Here is a 21728-nt window from a genome sequence, read left to right on the forward strand (position 1 = left end):
TGCCCGAATGACCTCCTGGCTCTGAATGTAAACACATGGTTTGTTTCTGGTGGATGGCACTAAGAAACTGTTCACCCTAATGCAAGAGATTCAGGTGATTAATGATAGACAGACTTACAGATTCATGACACTGAGGATGTGACTGAGCTTTGACAGATTTGATGAAAAATTGGTCATGAAAGTCTCCCACAGCTTTAATAATAAGACTACACTATGTCGTTTGAAAATGGACATCTGGGAAAAAATTTAAATGGGTCTAAATGTGTTTTGTACAGTTCCAGAGACGACATGAAACCATTTCTGAGAGACAATGTCTGAAAAAAACAGAAGAAAGACAGAATATATTCACATTAATGCAGTGAAACTAGTACAATTTATAATCCTGTCAGTGATCAGATTATCCAACTGGATAGTGGTTGATTCACTAGTATGAACCAGTTCAGTGGAGTTTTGTTTATCTTGTATCTTAATGATTCATTAGTTCATATTTTAACCTCCTAAGACCCACTGTCCACATTTGTGAACAGGAGTTTCACAACTTTATGAAAAAACAAAAAACAAAAAAAAAAAAACTGTCCACCATAAAAGACATTCCATAAAAATTTAAAAAACTGCATCTGAAAAAACTGTTGCATCATGATGTTTCTAATATAGGCACTTATTTAATACAAAACAAAAGAGCTCATACTCTGCTGACATGTCCTGGGTCTTAGGAGGTTAAAGTATCAGTGTTTTAATACATTTTAATACATTATGTTTCCATGTAGCTTCATTGTTTTTTGCATTTGAAACTTTTATCTGTAGATATTAAACATTAAAACAACCTAAAACACCTCAGGATGGGTTCAGTAAGGTTTAAGGAAATGAAGAAAAAAAACAAGGGTATTTAAATCCTGTCCATTTTCAGAGAACACAGTGTAGTCTTATCGTCCGACTACTGGAGGACGCCGCTGAAGACATGCCATTTCAGTAAAACTCAGATCAGACGATTGTTCGTTGTAAAAATATATTTATTTCAATGTGTAAATGTAGTTTCATATAAATGGTACAAAAAAAAGAGAAAACAACACAGATAAATGAGACATGAGGATAAATATGAGTGATTTGATACAAGTCAAATACAGGAGTGATCAGTTCATCAATAATAAAAGGATCCTGATGACACGTCAACAGTTCTGAAAAACGAAAACATTAAAAGTCATGAACAGAATCTGAACAAAACCTTCAAGAACACACTCGACATATTACAGAAGTGTTTTAAGAATGTTTTCAACCTGTAGCAGAAATGATTAATGGATTTAAAACTCCAAGGGAAAACACCAGAGTTTGGCTAAATATTAAATCTTTACTAATATTTAACCCTCCGGTATCCAGGTGAGCATATTATACACACTTTACACTTCATCTTATTAGAGGTCAGATTATTTTTCACAGTTTGTTTTTGGTCAGAATTCAAAAGTTGTCCATTTTTGCATGACTTTTTAAAATTCAAAATAAAATCAGCACATTATAAACCGTGTTAAATTCCTAAACTAACACCCTTCACCGAAGTGAGTAAAAAATTCACACTGACACATTTTAGAATATTTCATGTAGTGCAAAAATAATAATGTGTATTAACCAATGTCACTGTAAATCATTGACATATGCCAGAATGAAAAAATAAAAAAGAACTAATACATTTTTATGTGGTATATTAAAAAAAAAAAAAAAAAGGTTGTTTTTTTTTGTTTTTTTGCATCAAAAATTATGGTTTGTTTACATTACAAACATGGCATTTAAAGGGTTAAAAATGACAATTACTGAGTATTTGGTATTTTTGTTGATGAAATAAAAAAAGTTGAAAAAAAAAGAGAAAAAGTTTAAAACAAACTGTGTGAAAAAAATTCTGACATGTGGTTAGAAGGACGTCTGTGGGCGGGACACCAGAGGGTTAAAGACAACGACAGGATTTAACATTTTAATATTGGTTTTGTTGTGTGTGACGTTCACTGACCAAGTCATGTTTCAGGTTAAAATCAGACTCACACAGATGGAAAATAAAACTGCATAAAGTACAGATATCTGAGTAAACATCGAACACACTGAGCCCGTTTACATGAACATACAAATCTGACAACTGGGACTAAATCAGATAATTGTAATAATCCTGTCTGACAGGGAAAAAAAAATAGTTAAAAAAATGAGTTCATTTAAAAAAAAAATTGGATTATTGGATTTATTTCGTGATGATAGACTCAAACTTTTATTCTCTTTAATGTTAATTCCATTTCCACAATTTAATGTATTTTCCACATGTTCAGATGTAACAGAACTAAATAAATCAGACTAACTTGTTTACATATGTGAAGACAGAGTACTGGGGCAAATCCAAATGTGTTAATCTGATTTTCTGTAATCAGATTACTGCTGATCAAATATATCAGATTAAACTGTTTATATGATCAATAATAATCGGATAACTGTAGAAATCAGACAATGGTCACTTTTAGTGTCAGTGACGTTTCACTTCAGATGAAAAACCAAACGCTGTGTGAACACATTGAACCTGGTCCAGTGTGGACGGGTTCCCGCCTCGTTCACCACTGGGGGGCGCTGCGAAGGAGGCGTTGGATCCAGTCCACGTAGTTGGAGACCCGGGTGTAGACCCCGTAGACCCTCTGGCTGCCGCAGTCCTCGGGTCCGCCCCAGGACACTAGACCGAGCACCGCCCACCTCTGCCTGACCTCGTCCTCCATGACAAACGCCCCCCCGCTGTCGCCCAAGCAGGTGTCCCGCCCCCCCTCGAAGAAGCCGGCGCAGAACATGTTGTGGGTGATGTTGTAGCTGACGGAGCGCGAGGCGTAGCTGGACCGACACTCGTCCTGGGACACCACCGGCAGCTTCACGTACTGCAGCAGGTCGGAGGTCAACCTGAGGTCTGCGGCCCCGATGGGGTCCGAGATCAGAGAGGAGGGGTCACCGGAGGAGGAGGGGTCACCGGAGGAGGAGGTATTGGGGGTGGAGATCCCCCACCCGGCGACCACACCCAGAGAGTTAGGTGATGGGAGGGGGGGCTCATCCTGAAACACAAACACAAAGATTCCTGGAGTTTTCAGATCATTAGTGATTTAAGTCCATGTTTTATTAAACTGAGAATGGGATCCCACAGGGCACCATCTTAGGCCCCATCATTTATATGTTTACGTTAATGTGTTTTCAGGTGTAGGTTCTATAGACATACGCTGATGACGCTGAACTGTTTACATTCACATTAATACTCTGATCAGTATCTGATTTATGGAGTTATCAGATTATTATTGATCATGTAAACAGTCTAATCTGATCTGTTTTATCAGATAACAGCAGTAATCTGATTATAATAAATTAGATTAACACACCTGGATTTGTCCCCAATACTCAGATTTTTTCCTACATGTTTACAGGTTCATCTGATTTATTTAGGTTTTTTTACATCTGCACAAGTGGGAAAAAAATGTATTATAGAAAATGGAAGTGACGTAGTCAAACATGAGCTGAAGACAATAACAGGAAGTCGGACTCTCCCGTCACTAAACAAAACCAATAACAGACTGAAATGTTTAAACCAGGGTTTTTCAATTATCCTATTTCTGAAGTTCATGTAAACACCTCAGATCTGATTATTACAATTATCAGATTTTTATGGCCAGTGTAAACGGACTCTGTCTTTTTAAATTTAACATTTGCAAAAAGTAAAGTCAGACATATTTTGTTAAGGTTTCCCTTCTACTTTTCTTAAATGAACTCTTTTTTGTTTGTTTGTTTTTATTTATTTATTTTTTTTACTTTTTTTTGGTTCATGCTTCTAAATGTCACCTTTTAAAAACATCATTCACATCTTTAAAATATTGAAAACTATCTCACTTTTCAGACAAATGTTATTACTTTCCAAATGTTTACTCTACTTTTCTTCCCAAAAAAATCGACCATTATTTATTTTCTAAAATGGCCTCATGGGAAACGTCTCCACCTTCGGTACATTTTCTGAGGTGAACAGTTGTTTTGTGTCTCTGTGTCCTGCATTTATTTGTTGTATTTTTTTTTTTTTTTTTTATTTTATTACCCTCATGTTTGGCATCGGCAGACACACGGGTCGGATGACATCATCAAACTCCACCCCCTGACTCAGCTTCACCATGGCGATGTCGTTGTTGTAGTTGTCAGGCTGGAAGTCTGGATGCAGGACGATGGTGTCCACGGAGCGTTGTGTGGACAGACGTTTGTCTTGAGTGTTGAGGACGCCGAGGAAAACCTGCAACAGAAAAAAAAGAAAAAAACAGTCAAACTGAAACCAAATAAAAACTCAGTCAGTTCATATGAACTTCAGCTGCTTTAAACGTTAACGTCACATCCTCAGGTCCATAAATGTTTTATCTTCTAACTTTTTTCATCTTCATACATCCTGTTTTTACAGTTTGTACTTTATTGTTCTGAAAATATGTTCAATGTAAAACAAACTCACTGCAGCCACTGATAAAATGATCAAATATTCATCTGTTTGTTCTTTTAAAAAAAAAAAAAAAAAAAAAAAATTCATTTTTATAGTTATAACAAGATAAATAGGCATTTCATAAATATTTGTATTTGGTCAAATTTGGGAGTTCTATTGATTTTTTTCTTTTTTCTATTATTTTGTTCATTTAATTTATTATGTAAATTTTATTCATGATTTAATTCACTTTTGTTCATTTTCTTAATTAACTGGTTCATTATTTCTTCAATTTATTGATTTTTTTGGTTCATTTTCATTCATTCGTTCATTTTGGGACATTTTTTGTTCATTTTACACAATATTTTGCTCACATTTGTTCTTTTTTTTATTAATGTGCTCATTTTTATTATTTTATTCTCTATTTATTTCTCTAATATTTGGTTCATTTGATTTTTTCCAATTTTGTTCATTTTATTGATTTTTTTGTTTGTTTGTTTGTTGAAAAATCCCCAGCCTTTATTATTATTCTACTGTATAATGCGCGTTTTGTGTCCGGTGTCCGATCGATGTCCACTCGATGTTGCAGCACGGGAGGGTGCTATCATACAATGGCACCATGGGTACAATGTCACTAGTAGTTATAACAAGCGTTCTATAGGTTCTATGGGTTCTTTGGGTTTTATGGGTTCTACGGATGTTACAGTTTGTTCAGGTTCTACAGGTGCTATGGGTTCTCCAGTTTCTCCAGGTTCTATGGGTTCTACAGGTTCTCCAGATCCGTCCACTGACCTGGACATGTTCCGGTGCCACGGGGACCACACTGGCGTCCCTCCTCTGGGACCGCAGGACGTGGGCCGCCGTCAGGACCCAGGACGGGGACAGCAGGGCTCCGGACCCAAACCAGCGGTCCTCCGGGATCCGGGACAGATCCTCCACACTGAGCAGAACCTGCCACGGGAACATACCGGGCTCGGCACTACGACCTCCCACAATCCTTTTCACTTGAGCGGGGAGGGAGCGAGACGGGCGACCGCAGGCTGGACAGAGGAAGGACACGTTAGACCGGACGTAGATCCAGAATCTGTAGAACCCAAACTGTTGAGTTGGCTCCGTCACCGTGTCAATGATGTCATGTGACCTACCTGGCAGACAGGTGGGCAGCTTATTTCCTGTTTCCTGATTGGTCCATTCTCCGTCTGGTCCACAGATGAACTCACCTGAACAAACACAAATGTTAAAGACACGACGGTGGCCATCTTGGTTCTGTGGAACAGAAACTCATCAGCTGTTCTGGGTCATAGCTGTAAACCCCGCCCCTTTTCACAGAAATGGATGTGATTGGTCGGCTGTCTCTGAGTGATAATAATAAGAAGAAGAAGAAGAAGAATGATGATGATAATAATAATGATGATAGTAATAACAATAATGGTAACAATAATAATTATAATTATAATAATAATGATAATAACCTTCACTCTCCAGTTGGAAACTGTCGTTCCTACAAACGTAGCGAACAGTTGCACCGAACAGCGTAGTATTGTCATGGTTACCAAACTCCACCTCTGCCATGTCCACTGCCTTCGGACTCCCACAATCCACCACTGTGAGAGAGGAGACCAGCAGCCAATCAGCTTTCAGAACAGAGGATGACAGTGCTGAGATGATGTGGGTTTAACACAGTAAAAAGTAAAAATGAGGTTTTTCAGTATTTTTACAACTAACAGCAGTAAAATCAGAGTACAAATCCTGCAGCAGGATGATGATGATGATGATGATAAGGATGATGATGAGGTGTTCTTTAACGCCCTACCTGTCTGAGTTTCTGAAGGTCACCACCACCAGGAGAAACTTCACGTCTATTTGTAATCGGCAACATTTAATTTAATTTAGATTTGATTCCTTATTTTCTCAGGTTAAGTTTAATCAATTATTTAATTAATTTAATTCATTCATTCATTGCTTCACTCACACTTGTGTGTTTTCATCTTTAGTTCAGTGAAAATACTGATTACTGATCAGAGTAATATCCCATTTATAAACTCCTCCGTTTTCATCACATTGTCAGATTTAAATGTTCATTTGGATCATGTGTTTTGTCCTCACTTGTTTGAAGGGTGTTAGTGACGGAATTTAAAATCATTTACAATGTGCTGATTTTAATTGGTCAGAATTTTTAAAATCAGGCAAAAATGAACAACTTTTGAATTCTGACCTAAAACAAATTGTAAAAAAAATAATATGACTTTTAATAAGATGAAGTGTAAAGTGTGTTTAATAGGTTCACTCCGATACTGGGAGGTTAAAATAAAAACTACAGTAGAGTGTGTGTTCAGCTCTTACCTGAACTGATGGAAAGAGTCTGATATTAACGTATAAATGGTTAATTTGAGGTAATTTCAGCTAAATGAACTCAAGTGTTTCCATTACTGATTTAGCCACTATCAGTGAAAATATCTACGACTTGTTCAAGAATTGAACATGTGAAGGTCATTTCAGCTTCATGACAGGTTAAGATGGTGTTTTTTTATCGTCTGTGTTTAAATGTGATTTTTAAGTTTTCACACTTTGACCACGGTGACATCATGTGACTCTGTCATGTGACATAAACATGTCATAAACAGACACGTAGCTGCTGATTCTGGTTTTTACTGTTTTTAATTTAAAGCAGCGTATGACTTTCATTATAATTTTTTTTTCAAATGTGCAAAAGTCAGATCCTAATTATCTCTAATCCTTTAGGGTTAGGGTAATTTCCGAAAAAGGCCAGAGTGACGTTTGGGTTTGTTCTGTAAACAAATGGACTGTGTTTATGATGAACATCTTCGAAGGTGTTGACTGTGAGGGAAGGGATTCAGGCGCATAAGAACAGACAGACGAATGGATTAGAGAGAATTAGGATCTGACTGGGGTTAGGGTTAGGGTCAGGTTTAGGGTTCGGGTTAGGGTCAGGGTTAGGGTCAGGGTTAAGGTTAGGGTCAGGGTCAGGGGTTAGGGTTAGGGCTATCACTGGGGTTGGACACATTTGAACAAACATCTGGGACCAAAGTCAGACGCTGCCTTAACATCAGAGCTAAACTCGTGGTTTCCAACCTGTTTGTGTTTTAATTCTCTGTCTTCCTCATCTTTATCCCATAATCTAACCTGTGGTGAACAGAGTCATGTGACTATCAACCACCGTTAGCGTTAGCATTAGCATTAGTAACTGGTTTTAGCTTTATGGTTCAGAAATGTCCTTCAGTTTCATTCTACTGATTAGTTTCATGAGGAAATGACGAGACATTATTTAATCGTCACGGTTATTTTTATGTCAAATAATGAAAAACTTTTTAATGTGGTATTTTGACTCATAGTTTTCCTTTAAGCTTATTATGATGTATGTGTTCATTGCAAGAAATCACATTATTTTCCTTTTTTCTCATAATTTTTACATCTAAAACAATGGATAAAGGTTTTAAAAGCTTTAAAACTACACTAACCTCTGACATTTTGTAAATACAATATCATTACGCTAAAACTTACATACAAAATAAATGCATATGTATTATGTATGTGTTATGTATTAACCAAATACATGACAAAACTGTAAAAGTAAAATGTTACAAACAAAACAGCAGCTAAACTTTTTAATCAAACATTTCCTTTTCGCCATAAGCAACCAATAAATCAAGATAAACTACATTATCTGAAAACAGTAAAAAAAAATAGATTAAATATTATAAATTGGAGGTAAATCATTTTTGTATATTCACATTAAGTAAATATCCCATAATGCTAAACTTCTATGTATTTTTATACTGAGTGATCAGCTGAGCTAGCTATATTGCTAAGTGTAGTTAAACACTAAAAAATAAAATTAATATTTATAAAATCTGTGGATATTTTTCTTTTATTATTATCTGACATGTATACACAAAAAAATCACATTACATGATTCTGCTTGGAAAAAAATACAGCAACTTTATTTCTAAACATGCATTTCGCCAAAATTAGCTCAAAAGTAGTAAAGCTGAAAAATATCCTGTAGTTACTATGAAATCTATGGATATTATTTTTATTAACTGTGTGCAGTAATGAGTATCTGCAGCAAAAAAAAACATGGCTAAATCAATTATTCACAGTAATTTTACTTAAAAACTAAATGAGTAACAACTGAGGCTATGAGGATGTGTTTAACACTAAAAAATAAAATATGTAAAAAATAAGGAAATGTAAGATGTCTGTGCTACAGAAAAAAAACTCCTTCTAACCTCAGCTGTAAATGTGCATTAGCTGAGTTAGCGAGGCTATGCTAACTAACCCAAAATTAGCTGAACATACAACATAAGTTTAAAGTTTAATAAAGTCTGCAGATATTTTTCTCTCATTATGTATGTGAGATTTATAAATACTATAAATATTCACTCAAATTGAAGTATGATGCTTCTGCTGTTAAAAAACACAGCTAACACGCCACCCTGGTGCTAGCTAGGCTACATTCATGATACTTAAGTGGATCTATACAATTTTGATGTATTTGGATTCTGAATAATAATATAATAATGAGTAATAATGTTTAATAATATCATAAATACCATGTCCTAAAATAGTGATTATTAAGTATTAAGTTATTTTCATGTTTAAGAAAAAAAAAGAAAAGGAAATTGTCCAGCAGTTGATGAACACAATTATTCATAAAACAGGTCATTTAAAAAAAAAAATCATTCAAGACATGTACAATAAAATATTACAGATTTTTTAATTTAATGATTTAAATATATTAGAAAAGGACTGATTGGGAATGACTGAACTACACAGTCACACAGTCTGAGTTTGACTAATCTACACCGTGATTGGTTAAGATGTTGGATAGGGACCGCCTCCTTCTCACAGACGCTGTTTCTACAGATAAAGAGAAATAGAAGACAGACAGGTAAACAGACAGATGGACAGACAGATAGACAAACAGATAAACAGACAGGTAAATGGACAGACAGACAGATAAACAGACAGACAGACAGACAGACAGACAGGTAAATGGACAGACAGAGGGACATGTTCAGTCTGCTGTTTTTCTCTGTTCAATGTCAAACAACTCAACCAGATAAAGCTGAAGGCAGGTTTGAGTGACAGCTAAAGGTCAGAGGTCACAGGTTGTGTTTTCTTACTCTGACACTGGGGGGCGCTGCTGCTCCATGACCCATCTACCTGACAGTCCAGCTGATAATGATCCAACAACTCCCCATCCTGTTCAGACACAACGAGTCGAATCAAAGGAGAAACTGTCCCACAAACAAACAAACAAACAAACAAACAAACAGGAACACAACCCTCTGACCTGATGCTTCATCCCCTGACACAGCATCTCACCTTCAACAGTCTGTACCCAGGTTCACAGGTGAACAGAACATGGTCTTTGAAGATGTATTCTGATTGGACGGGGTTCAGCAGGGCATTGGGCGGAGTCTCAGGTACTGGACATTTACTTCCTATTTGGGCAAAATAAAAGCACTTAAAAGAACGAACAAATGTGCAACAAACACGACAAAATGAAAACAGTGTCTAAGTGTTTTTTTAAACTAAATGGACAGTGAAGGCGTCACACACGTTGTGTTTATGGACAGTGAAGGCATCATATTTGTAGTGTTTACGGACAGTGAAGGCATCATATTTGTTATGTTTATGGACAGTGAAGGCATCATATATTTTGTGTTTATGGACAGTGAAGGGATCATATTCGTTGTGTTTATGGACAGTGAAGGTGTCATACGTGTTGCATTCACCTGTCACTGTGTATGTGAGTCTCCATCCTGTGTTTTCTCCTGAGTTGTCGCTGTGGAAGACGATGGTGGCTTCATTGCTGTCGGTTTCAATCAGTCCTGGGGATCGGTCTCCACAAAATGGGCCGAACTCGTTGCTTCCTGCTTTAATCTGAAACCGATCGACATTAATACAACTCACCCCCCACCCCACCCCCCCGTTACCACCGTGGCCATGGGGTAAGCATGCGCTCACCTGGACATAGTCGTAGGGACACGTGACGTCAGGATGATCCTCCACGTCGAAGCTGGGATCGAACTGGAGGCGGAGCTTAAAGCCCGGCTCCGCCTCAATGCGGTACAGACACTCGGAGCTCTTCGGATACGGAGCCGGGAAGTCGACGCTGCTGAGGATTCCCGAGCGTTCCCTGAGCACACCGTCGCTGCATTCCACTGGAAAGAGACGCCAAGTTTAACAAAACCTGAAACCAGGACTAAAGGTCTGAGGTGTCCTTTCAGAAAACATCCAGAAGGTGGAGACAAAACACATACGCAGTCAAGATATGATCAAAAAGTTATGTTTATGAATATGAAAATGTCCTGTTAAAATAAAAAAGACTGATAATAAATGACATTTTAGAATTTGTGTGACATGAAACATGGGACTAGAGAGAAAATGTAGAAAAATAAAAAAAAAAACATTAAGATGCAGGATCTGCCCTGATCCAGACCCTGGTCCAGGTCCAGGTCCAGGTCCATACCCTGATCCAGGTCCTGGTCCAGACCCTGGTCGAGGTCCAGACCCTAGTCCAGAACCAGGTCCAAACCCTGGTCCAGGTCCTGGTCCAGGTCCAGGTCCAGACCCTAGTCCAGGTCCAGGTCCAGGTCCAGACCCTAGTCCTGGTCCAGGTCCAGGTCCAGGTCTTGCTGCTGTGTGTTCCTCCAGACTAATGAAGTCCATGTAAATATTTGTGCTTCTTATCAGTCGGTCCGAGGTTCCTCTAAACTAAACTAAACTAAACTCGTGTTATCGCAGCGGTCGTTCATCAGGCCGACAGAACACAGACGCCGCGGGTTTACATGTCAGCGTCAAACGCCACAGAAGTCAGAGATTCAAAATGAAAACGATGGAGCTGACGTTTCAGTTCTGTTTAAAACATCACATTAACCCTTAAAGACCCACATTCAGTTTTACTAATGAGTTTCACTGTTTATTATATTATCTTGTGTATTTGACATTTTTCAGTATAAATCATGTATTTTTCTATAATTCACTGATCATGTAGATGTTCATTAAAGCTCAGAGTAAATTCAAAGGTTATTTGATCAAAACCGAAAAAACTAAAGACAGTGACTTTTTCAAACAGATCAGTAACCAAACATAAAAACAAGGGTCTATAAACTCATTTTGTTCATTTTTTATTCATTTTATATTTGCGTTTGTTCACTGTGTTACCTATTTTACTATTGTTTCTTCAATTTTGTTCAGTTTGTGGCTTATTTTGTTCATATTATTTTATTCATTTCTGTTCATTTTATTGATTACTTTGGCTGTTTTGGCTCATTTTGTTTCTTAATTTGTTCTTTTTCAGTTTCATTTTGGTAGATTTTTTTCTACAATATTATTTTGCACATTTTTTCATTCATCTTTGTTTTTTTATTGTTTTGTTTTCTGTGTTTTTATTTATTATTTTATATATATAAACCCAGTATCTCCATCCACCGCCATTTATCAAACTCCACAGGTTTTACTGGTGAATCAATGTTTTCAATATTTTTTATTCAGTTTGTTAATTTTATTAATTACTTTTATAGTGTTTTTGTTCATTTTGTTACTTATTTGATATATGTTATTTATTATTTTGTAGGTTTTCTTATTTGTTTGTCTTCATGTTACCTATTTTTTTGTAGAGTTTTTTTTTTTTAACTTATTCATTACTTTGGCTGTTTATTTTGGTGCTGATTTTATTCTTTTTTTTTTTAAACTTTATTTTAGTCTATTTTGCTTAGTTTTTCACATCATTTTATACATTTTTTTAAATTAATTTTTGTTCATTTTATCTATTATTTAAACCCAGTATCTCCATCCACCGTCATTTATCCAACTCCACAGGTTTTACTGATGAATCAATGTTTTCAATATTTTTATTCAGTTTGTTCATTTTTTAAATTACTTATACTGTTTTTGTTCATTTTGTTGCTTATTTGATACATGTTATTTATGATTTTGTAGATTTTCTCATTTGTTTTTGTTCATGTAACTTATTATTTTTTTGATTTTTTAAAAAATGTACTTATTCATTACTTTGGCTGTTCATTTTGTTGCTGACTTTATTTATTTCTTTATTCATTTTAACTTTATTTTAGTCTATTTTTGCTTATTTTTTCCACATCATCTTACACGTTTTTTAAATTAATTTTTGTTCATATTATCTATTATTTAAACCCAGTGTGTCCATCCACTGTCACTGATCCAACTCCATGGGTTTTACTGGTGAATCAGTGTTGTAGGAGATGACGGTGTTTCCATGGTAACTATGCAGCCTCTGAAGGTTCAAATGGGTCATATCTGATGACCATGAAAAGATGAAGGCATGTATTTTACACCAATTATTGACATGTATTGATAGGATTAATGGCTCAGAGGTTATTGATCGTTTTCGATCAGCAGATGGTTTAGATCTCTGAGGGTTAAACTGGAGTTTTCTTTGAACAGATGTGAATAATGTTCAGCTGTTTGTGTTTGACCTGGCTTCTAATCCTGCAGATTTCCATTCAGACGTTTCGGAGCTCACACATCAGACAACGTGAACTGCACTTCTGAGCTGAATTCCAGCGGCTTGATCCAGATTAAAGTCATTGCCAACAAGTCACGGTTACAAACACTGAGCTCCTTTGTAACTGGGTTCGGGTCCGAGAAAAAAACACCAACATGTTTGTCACATGGTCGGTCAGGACGTCCACTCTGTTTACACTGGACATTCACTGAACAACACAAGCGTTTAACCTGCCAGTGTCTGGGTGAGCATATTATACACACTTTACACTTCATCTAATTAAAGGTCAGATTATTTTTCACAATTGTTTTAGGTCAATATTCAAAAGTTACTCATTTTTGTCTGGTGCAATTTCAAATGTCTATAAAAACATCAGTTTTGTTTCAATTTACTTCAAACTTGGCACAAATATAGAGGCAACTGATATGACATCAGCACACGCATAGACATGATGACATCAGCTGGATCGAGGCCAAAATAAGATATAATACGTGTGAGGGGCGGGGTTTGTTGTGCCCGGAACCACTTGTTAAAATTCTGATCCATCCACTAAAACCATCCCATAATAAACAGTGTTAAATTCCTACATTAACACCCTTCTAGCAAGTGAAATACATGCTGACATATTTAACATCTGACCTACAACCAAAAATAATAATGGATGTGAACCAATGTTGGTGTGAATCACTGACATGAAAAAAAAATAAAATAAAATAAAAATCTAATCCAATTTTTACACAGTACATTGAAAATGCTTTTTTGAGTGTTTTTTTTTTTTGCATCAAAAAATAGAGTTTGTTTAAATTAAATACATGACATTTAAAAAGTTAAAAATCTGACAGTTATTGAGTATTTGTTATTTTTGTTTATGTCTCAAGTTGATGAAATACAAAAAAGTAAAGGAGTTAAAAAGAAACTGTATGATAACATTTTTGATATTCCTACGACACTGCACACATTATGAAGGACGTCTGTGGGCGGGGTTTATGTGGACGATGAGTCCTCAGATCATCTGGGATCAGTCTCTAGAATAAAAAATATGAAAACCCAACTGAAATCCCTCTGGTCTCTGTCTTTCAGTTTTGTTGGACTTCTTCTGGTGTTCGTCCTCCATCTGCAGACTCACCTCTACAGGTGCGGTTATCGGAGTGCAGCAGGTAACCATAGCGACAGGAGCAGTAGTATCCTCCGATGTAGTTGTGACAGAAATGATCGCAGAGCAGGTCCTCATCGCTCCGGTCACTGCATTCGTCTACGTCTGAAAAAAAAGACAAAGAAGAACCAGAAAACAGGCATGAAGACGTCAGAGTAGTGAGGAGAAATCCAAGAGTTAATCTGATTTATCATAATCTAATAAACTATAATCTGTAATATAATATAATAATTTATATAATCAGATTATACTGTTACCTGATAAAAACAATGTCACACAGGTGTTTACGGACAGTGAAGGCATCATATACATTGTGTTTACGGACAGTGAAGGTGCCATAAACACTGTGTTTACGGACAGCGAAGGTGTCATATGTGTTGTGTTTACAGACTGTGAAGATGTGATACATGCTGTGTTTACGGACAGTGAAAGCGTCATATACGTGTTTACGGACAATCAGTGTGTCATACATGTTGTGTTTATGGACAGCAAAGGAGTCATATAGATTGTGTTTACGGACAGTGAATGTGTCATATACGTTGTGTTTACAGACAGTGAATGCATCATACTTGTTGTGTTTACAGACAGGGAATGCATCATACTTGTGTTTACGGACAGCGAATGCATCATACTTGTGTTTACAGACAGCGAAGGCGTCATTTACGTTATGTTTACGGACAGTGAATGCATCATACTCATGGTGTTTACACACAGTGAAGGCGTCATTTACATTGTGTTTACAGACAGTGAATGCATCATACTCGTTCTTACGGACAGTGAATGCATCATACCCGTTGTCTAATCACTTTTCAGTGATAACTGGTTCATTGATGGAAAATAAAACTAGATGTTTGACCTCAGATGAATTAAAACCAAACTTTGTCTGTGAGAAGGAGAAAGTGCTGATAACTCCAGGAAATCAGATAAAGATAGTGGTTTTAATTTGGGTGTAAATGAGCTCAGTGATGTCACAGCGAGGAGGTAAAAGAAGGTCAAATTAAGAGGAATTAAACCCCTGGCACGGATGAGCTTCACTAAACCCAACAGTGGTTCTGGTTTGAATAAAATCCAAACGTTTTACTTTGATACTTCACTGTGTCAGTCCCACCAGGTGAGGCCCCGCCCACTGCTGGTTGCCGCAGTAACCCCTGTCCTCACCCACGGCGCTGTAGTGAGCCATGAAGCCGGCGTAGCGCTCCTCGTTGGAGAAGTCGGAGGAGAACAGGAGGCTGAGAGAGTTCCTGGGGGAGGTGACCGTCTGCTGGGCCGGGATCGACTCGGTGTCCGTGGGTTCTCGACCGCAGAACAACGCCAACACCTCGCCCTCCGCCTCCACCTGATGACCACAACGCCAACACCGTTAACCCCGAGTGTCAGAGGCTTCGAACACAGGAAGACGAAACGGAGATCAACACTGTGACTCAAAGGAAGGAACAGTGATGTAACAGTAGTAGCAGTTCAGCCGTACCCATAATGCAACAGGTCTGTAAAACCACTGGCATTGGATGAAAACTGAAGGAAACATGAAGCTCAGAGTCAGTGAAACATGTGGAAGAGAATCCAGCAGATAAAACCTCAGTTCAATGAACAGCAGGACTCAGGGGTCAAAGGTCAGCAGCGTGTTAGCATTCTGACCGTATCATCTCATTAGGAGCAGATGACGCCATGGCAACGCAAACCGGCTGTTGACCCGACGGGTACACGACTGACGGTTCACGAAGAGTCAGGGTTTACTCTACGAAAAACACACGGAAATACAGGAAGTCTGGGTTTGTCAGGGTTCAAGTTTATCAGAGTCCAGGTTCATCCAGGGATCCAGGGTCCAGTTTTATTCGAGTCCAGGTTCATCAGGGTGCAGGTTTATTAGTGCTCAGATCTATCTGGGTCCAGGTTTTTTTGGTTCGGTCTATCTGGGTCCAGGTTTATCAGGTTTGGGTCTATCTGGGCAACGTGATATCATGAATTGTATACAGATACCACGCCACTTTTAATTAGTGTGTTATCTGTAGTGTTAAAAACTTTCCGCATGTATGTTCACGCCACGTCAAATACCACGTGATTAGTAGTCAGGTTTAGGGTTAGGTTTAGGGCTAGGGTAAGGGTTAGGTTTAGGGTTAGGTTTAGGGTTAGGTTTAGGGCTAGGGTAAGGGTTAGGTTTAGGGTTAGGGTTAGGGCAAGGTTTAGGGTTAGGGTTAGGCTTATGTTCAGGTTTAGGATTAGGTTAGGGTTAGGGTTCGGTTTACTGTTAGGGTTAGGTCAGGGTTAGTGGTTTGGATATGTAAATCGAAGATCTTAGCGTACATTGACATGTGACCAAATGGTGTTGAATAACACACAAAAGGATGAAAATGCGTACGTATAAAATGCCAAATGTCATCAGAACTGGCGTGACATACACTAACCCTAACCCATACATGATTTCATCAGACCAGTCTGATCTGGGTCCAGGTTTACTGGGTTCGGGTCTATCAGGGTCCAGGTTCATTTGGGTTCGGGTCTATCTGGTTACAGGTTCATTTGGGTTCGTTCAGGTCTATCTGGGTCCAGGTTTATTGGGTTCGGTCTATCTGGGTCCAGGTTTATTGGGTTCAGGGTTCAGGTCTGTGAAGGGTTATGAGGTCTTCTGGAGTTGCGGTGCGTTCAGAGTTCTCAGCAGACTGTGGGAAACCCAGTCCCCTCAACCTCAGTGTTTGGATTAAAGGAGAGCAGTGCATTGTGGGAAGGCGATCAGCTGGTCTCTTTTGTGATGCAGCTGCTTGTTGTTGAGGGACGGTTGCCGAGGCGCGTTGCCGTGACGCCCAGTGACATCATTTGAATATGAATACATGAGGGGCAGGTGGTGGAATGAGTTCATCTGGTCCTGTTTTGAACATGATTTAATGAGTTTAATACAAATGTATTTGTTTACAAGGTCAGTGAACATCTCACCTATTTCTTAAATGTATAAAACTATATTTAAATAACTGTAAAAATTTATTGTTTACATTTGTATCTGTCAGATTAACCTTTATCTGTGACTTTGTTTCTTTTTTATTTATAAACAATTATATAAATATTTTTTACTCAATATTTACATATATTTCAACATAGAATCTGATGAATGATGATAACTATGATTGTAATAGTTAGTTTGGTTTAAATTGTTATTGGGAAATATTGATGTTTTTAAGTCTGATCCTCATGAACAGGACATGTTACATGATGTGTCCACATATTTATGTCCATATAGTTTAGAAACATCAATATTTCCTTAAAGTTTAATGGTAATCTTCCTCAGTCAGATGTGAAGAAAGTAGAAGGTTAGATGGGGACGAAAATTATTATTTACAGTCAGAGCAGGAAAAATATTTTAGAAATTTAGAGACAGAACATTTAAAATCAGTCATTGATAAAATAATAATAATAATAATAATAATAATAATAATAATAATAATAATAATAATAAATCTATGTTGAGAAAAATATAAATATTATAATTATAAATATTGTCCTAAGTGCAATGTTTGATGTACAAACCAAACTAAAAAAAAAATTCATTCATTCTTTCAATGTTGAGAAAAATTAAGTAGAAACCATTTCTGAGTCATTTTGGAAACAAAGATAATAATTTAAACCAAACGAACCAATGCAATGATATTTATGCCAATGTCTGTAACATAATACTGGAAGGTCTCAGAGCGTGTGTGTGTGTGTGTGTGTGTGTGTGTGTGTGTGTGTTTATCTGGTCAGTTTGGTTCCTTCAGTTGAGGAACAGTCCCATCTCCACATTAAATATCTCAGCAAATTGATGGGACCAATATTTGGGAGATATTAGTCATTTTGAATACAATAGTTTTACAATCGGGTTGTGTTGCCCATGACGGTTGACCAGAAGTGCAGTACCACACTGCATGATGGGAAATGAAGTTAAAAACAGGAATTACACATTTACTAACTTCAGTCCCTAGATATCAGTATTAACATGAGCCCTGGTTCCCCACAGGTCAGCGCACTAGTAAAACTATATTCTGACATTAGTCCTTATTGTTTTTATCCCAGACCTGTTAGAAAAGAAACACCTGGATTCAACATGTCCACATACTTTTGTCCATATATATAGTTATTAGAACCTCTAGTGGTCATATGAGGAACTGCTGGAAGAAAAGTGAAGGAGACATAGTTGAATTTGGACAAGCCTTTGGAGGAGGTGGACGGACATAAACCAGCGTCCACGTCCTGTTTATGAGTGAGGGACGTTTCTTCTGTTGGTCCTATTTCAGTCTTCATCTTGACTCTAAACTGGTTTGTGTCTAAAGTGATTTTTCAACATTATTTTTTAGTGTAAATTTAATATGTTATTTAGGGTATTCTGAGTATTCTGCTGTTTAGAAGAAAACAACAATAAACAAATAAACATAGTAAAATGCAAATAATATAACATTAATAATGATGTAAATAATTAAAAATGTGTTGAAAAAATGCTGCAAAATGTTAATTTAACATTTTTCACATGATTTAGCATCAAATGTTTAACTGGATTCCACTGATATTTTTAAAGTACAGAGCGGCGGTATCAGCGTCCAGGTCTGGGTTAAGCTCCGCCTCCACCGGTGTTGAGTACCCATGATGCCTTGCGTGTGCCTCACCTTGACGTAGTCGTATTCGCAGAGGTAGGACGGCTCCAGGTCGAAATGGCTGAAGTACAGCCGCACCTGGAAACCGTCTGGAACGCTGATGTTCCAGCGCAGCACCGTCTCCCTGGGATACGCATCCGGGAAGTTTGGAGACTGGAGGCTGCCATACAACCCTGAGACAGAGATCAGCTGACCGTCAACAGCCAATGAGACGGTCAGGAGGAGGAGGAAGAGGAGGCTGTGGAATGAAAACTGATGTTAGAATCAGTTACTGATGTTTGTTTATTACCTCCGCCAAGGAGGTTATGTTTTTGCTGGCGTTGGTTTGTCTGTCTGTCCGTGTGCAAGATAACTCAAAAAGTTCGGGATGGATTTCGATAAAAAAAATTTCAGGAAATGTTGATACTGGTACAAGGAACAAATGATTAAATTTTGGTGGTGATGGGGGGGGGGACGACTGATCTGCCTTGGCGGAGGTCTGCACTCTTCTGCTTTTCCAGTTTAAATTATGCTGTTGTTTAATTTTCAGCCACAGTTTTGCACCATCACTTGTGGATTTCTGATTTTTGATGATCACATGGTCCTGACATGGAATAATGGACACGCCTCCGTTATTGAAAACAGACAAATGATCATTAATCTAAAGGTTGATTATTGAATAAATCATACACAGATCTATGGTTTTAAATCACTCACAAAAGATGAAATGAAAACATGTTCGTTTTAACAAATTCTTCTTTATGATCAGAATATACAATAGAGAAACACACATAAAACTGTTTCATGTTTTAACATCGAATATCAAACTAATGCAAAACTAATATCAAACGAACATTAAACTGAAGTCAAACTCAAGTTAAACAAATGTTAAACTAATGATGAACTAAAATTATACTAATGTGGGTTTTTAATCTGCTTTTATATATTTCATTGTTTGAATCCAGATCAGACTCATGGATTTAACTTCACGTGCATAAACTCATTTCTGTTCATTATTTAAAGTGAATCTAACTTTTACAAACATCTTCAGTTTCTTTTTTCTTTCTGTCTTTCTTTTTTTTTTTTTTAACAGTGACAGAAAAACGGAACTTAATCCGAACCCTTACAACTTCATAAAGTACAGTTTAATGTCTGTTTTGTTCTGACTTCTCTCCGACATGAAATCACAGCTGAACCTTTGTCTGAACTGAACCTGAGGAGAATGAATCAGGTTTTTTTTTTTTTTTTTTTTTTTTTTTTTTTTTACGTTCAGGTTCCGGTGGATTCATCGGTATTAAAGCTTTAACCAGATAAACAGAGAATAAAAGCACAGACACTGACCTCATGACGGACCGCGGACCCGATCAGCTGCTCACACCCGAGTCCGCACCGCGCGCTCACCCACCGCGGCCAACGGATGACGTCAGCCACCACGGATACGTCATCACGTCAGGTCTGAGGAGCGTCAGGATGAACTGATTCCAGCCTCCGAACTTTATAAAGAGAATTTAACTCACTTTATAAAGCATTAGCCCTTGTTCATAATAAAATAAATAAATAAATAAATAAAATATTTCTTGATAGCTAGGATAAGATATTTAATGTATCATCTGACGTTTAATGACATTCTGGATGAGAAATTATTATTTATTTATTTATGCATTTATTTTATTTTTTGTACATAAATTATTGAAACTGTATTCTGTACTCATACTCATTCTATGATTGAATTCTATTTTTGTATCTGTATCACCTCTCATGTATTGTGTGTAGTGTGTTATGGTTCACAGTGTAATGTAATGTTTGATTTGCAGTTGGCTTGTTGTTGACCTTCAGGCGCCCCCTTGTGGTGAAACTTATGTTCATACGTCAGTTTACCTTGAGCGAAGTTCAGTGTTGATGAAAAAGAACCTGTCCAGAATGTCCATTTTTGGACCACATAGTATGGCCTTACTATGCAAAAACTGAACACCATTGGTGACCACCTCTGAAGTGCTTCCACTGAATCTAAAACACCTCAGCAAGTGTTTGTTTAGGCCTCAGTGAGGATCTAAAACACTTTGGAAACATGTTTGAAAACATGTCCAGAATGTCCATTTTTGGACCACATACTATAGCCTTACTACTTGGCCAGCAGAGGGCACTGATGACCACTGGAATAAAAGTCTGAAACACCCTCAAACAACTCAGGGAACAATTATTGATAAAATAGATCACAATTCAGGCAAATTTTAGAACCTGTCCAGAATGTCCATTTTTGGACCACATACTATAGCCTTATGATGTGAAAACTGAACACCATTGGTGACCACCTCTGAAATGTTTCCACTGAATCTAAAACACTTCAGGAAGTGTTTGTTTAGGCCTCAGTGATGCTCTAAAACACTTTGGAAACATGTTTGAAAACATGTCCAGAATGTCCATTTTTGGCCTTGCTATGTGGCGCTGATGACCACTGGAATAAAGGTCTGAAACACCCACAAACAACTCAGGGAACAATTATTGCCAAAATAGATCGCATTTTAGGCAAATTTTAGAACCTGTCCAGAATGTCCATTTTTGGACCACATAGCCTTACTGTGTGGCTGTTAGTCGTTAGTTGGGCAAAAAATACAATGTCTTGTAAGATACTAATGTTTCTTGGTAAATTCATATGTTTAGAGATGTAAATGTAATTAACAACGGGTTAAATATGAGCAATGCAAACGTTAGCATGTTAGCCCCACATGCTGGTGAACTTTGTTATGCTAATTAGGCTAATTCGGAATACATGATGTACAAGATAATCCATGTTACAGTGAATGTCAATAACTATGTACTTTCTAGTGTATGGGTTTGTACTTTTTTTGTTGTACTTATGACACAGTTGTATGCTAATTAAGGCAGCAAACATTGTTAGTCAGACATTTTAAGTGCAGTGCTAATTGTTTTTTATTGTGGTCTGTTACAGCTTTACAATTACAAAAAGATGAATAAACAGACATTTAAAACCATCAACAAACATCTCACCTGTTCACT

The 21728-nt window shown here is 37.3% G+C and overlaps 1 protein-coding gene across 1 annotated transcript; it reads right to left on the minus strand.

Annotated features, from left to right (window-relative positions):
- Window positions 1-1779: 1779 nt before the first annotated feature.
- Window positions 1780-20119, minus strand: masp1 (MBL associated serine protease 1). Its single transcript, XM_030152851.1, has 13 exons — window positions 20052-20119; window positions 18744-18969; window positions 15277-15454; window positions 14092-14223; window positions 10445-10641; window positions 10213-10360; window positions 9800-9918; window positions 9598-9676; window positions 5923-6054; window positions 5596-5670; window positions 5243-5490; window positions 4085-4273; window positions 1780-3062 (listed from the first exon to the last, which is right to left on the minus strand). The coding sequence occupies exons 1-13, from the start codon at window positions 20054-20056 to the stop codon at window positions 2580-2582; spliced, it is 2211 nt and encodes a 736-aa protein (XP_030008711.1). The 5' UTR covers window positions 20057-20119; the 3' UTR covers window positions 1780-2579.
- Between the last annotated feature and the right edge of the window lie 1609 nt (window positions 20120-21728).

This window comes from Sphaeramia orbicularis, chromosome 13 (genome assembly GCF_902148855.1).
Source record: "Sphaeramia orbicularis chromosome 13, fSphaOr1.1, whole genome shotgun sequence".
In the NCBI taxonomy this organism is placed as follows: domain Eukaryota; kingdom Metazoa; phylum Chordata; class Actinopteri; order Kurtiformes; family Apogonidae; genus Sphaeramia; species Sphaeramia orbicularis.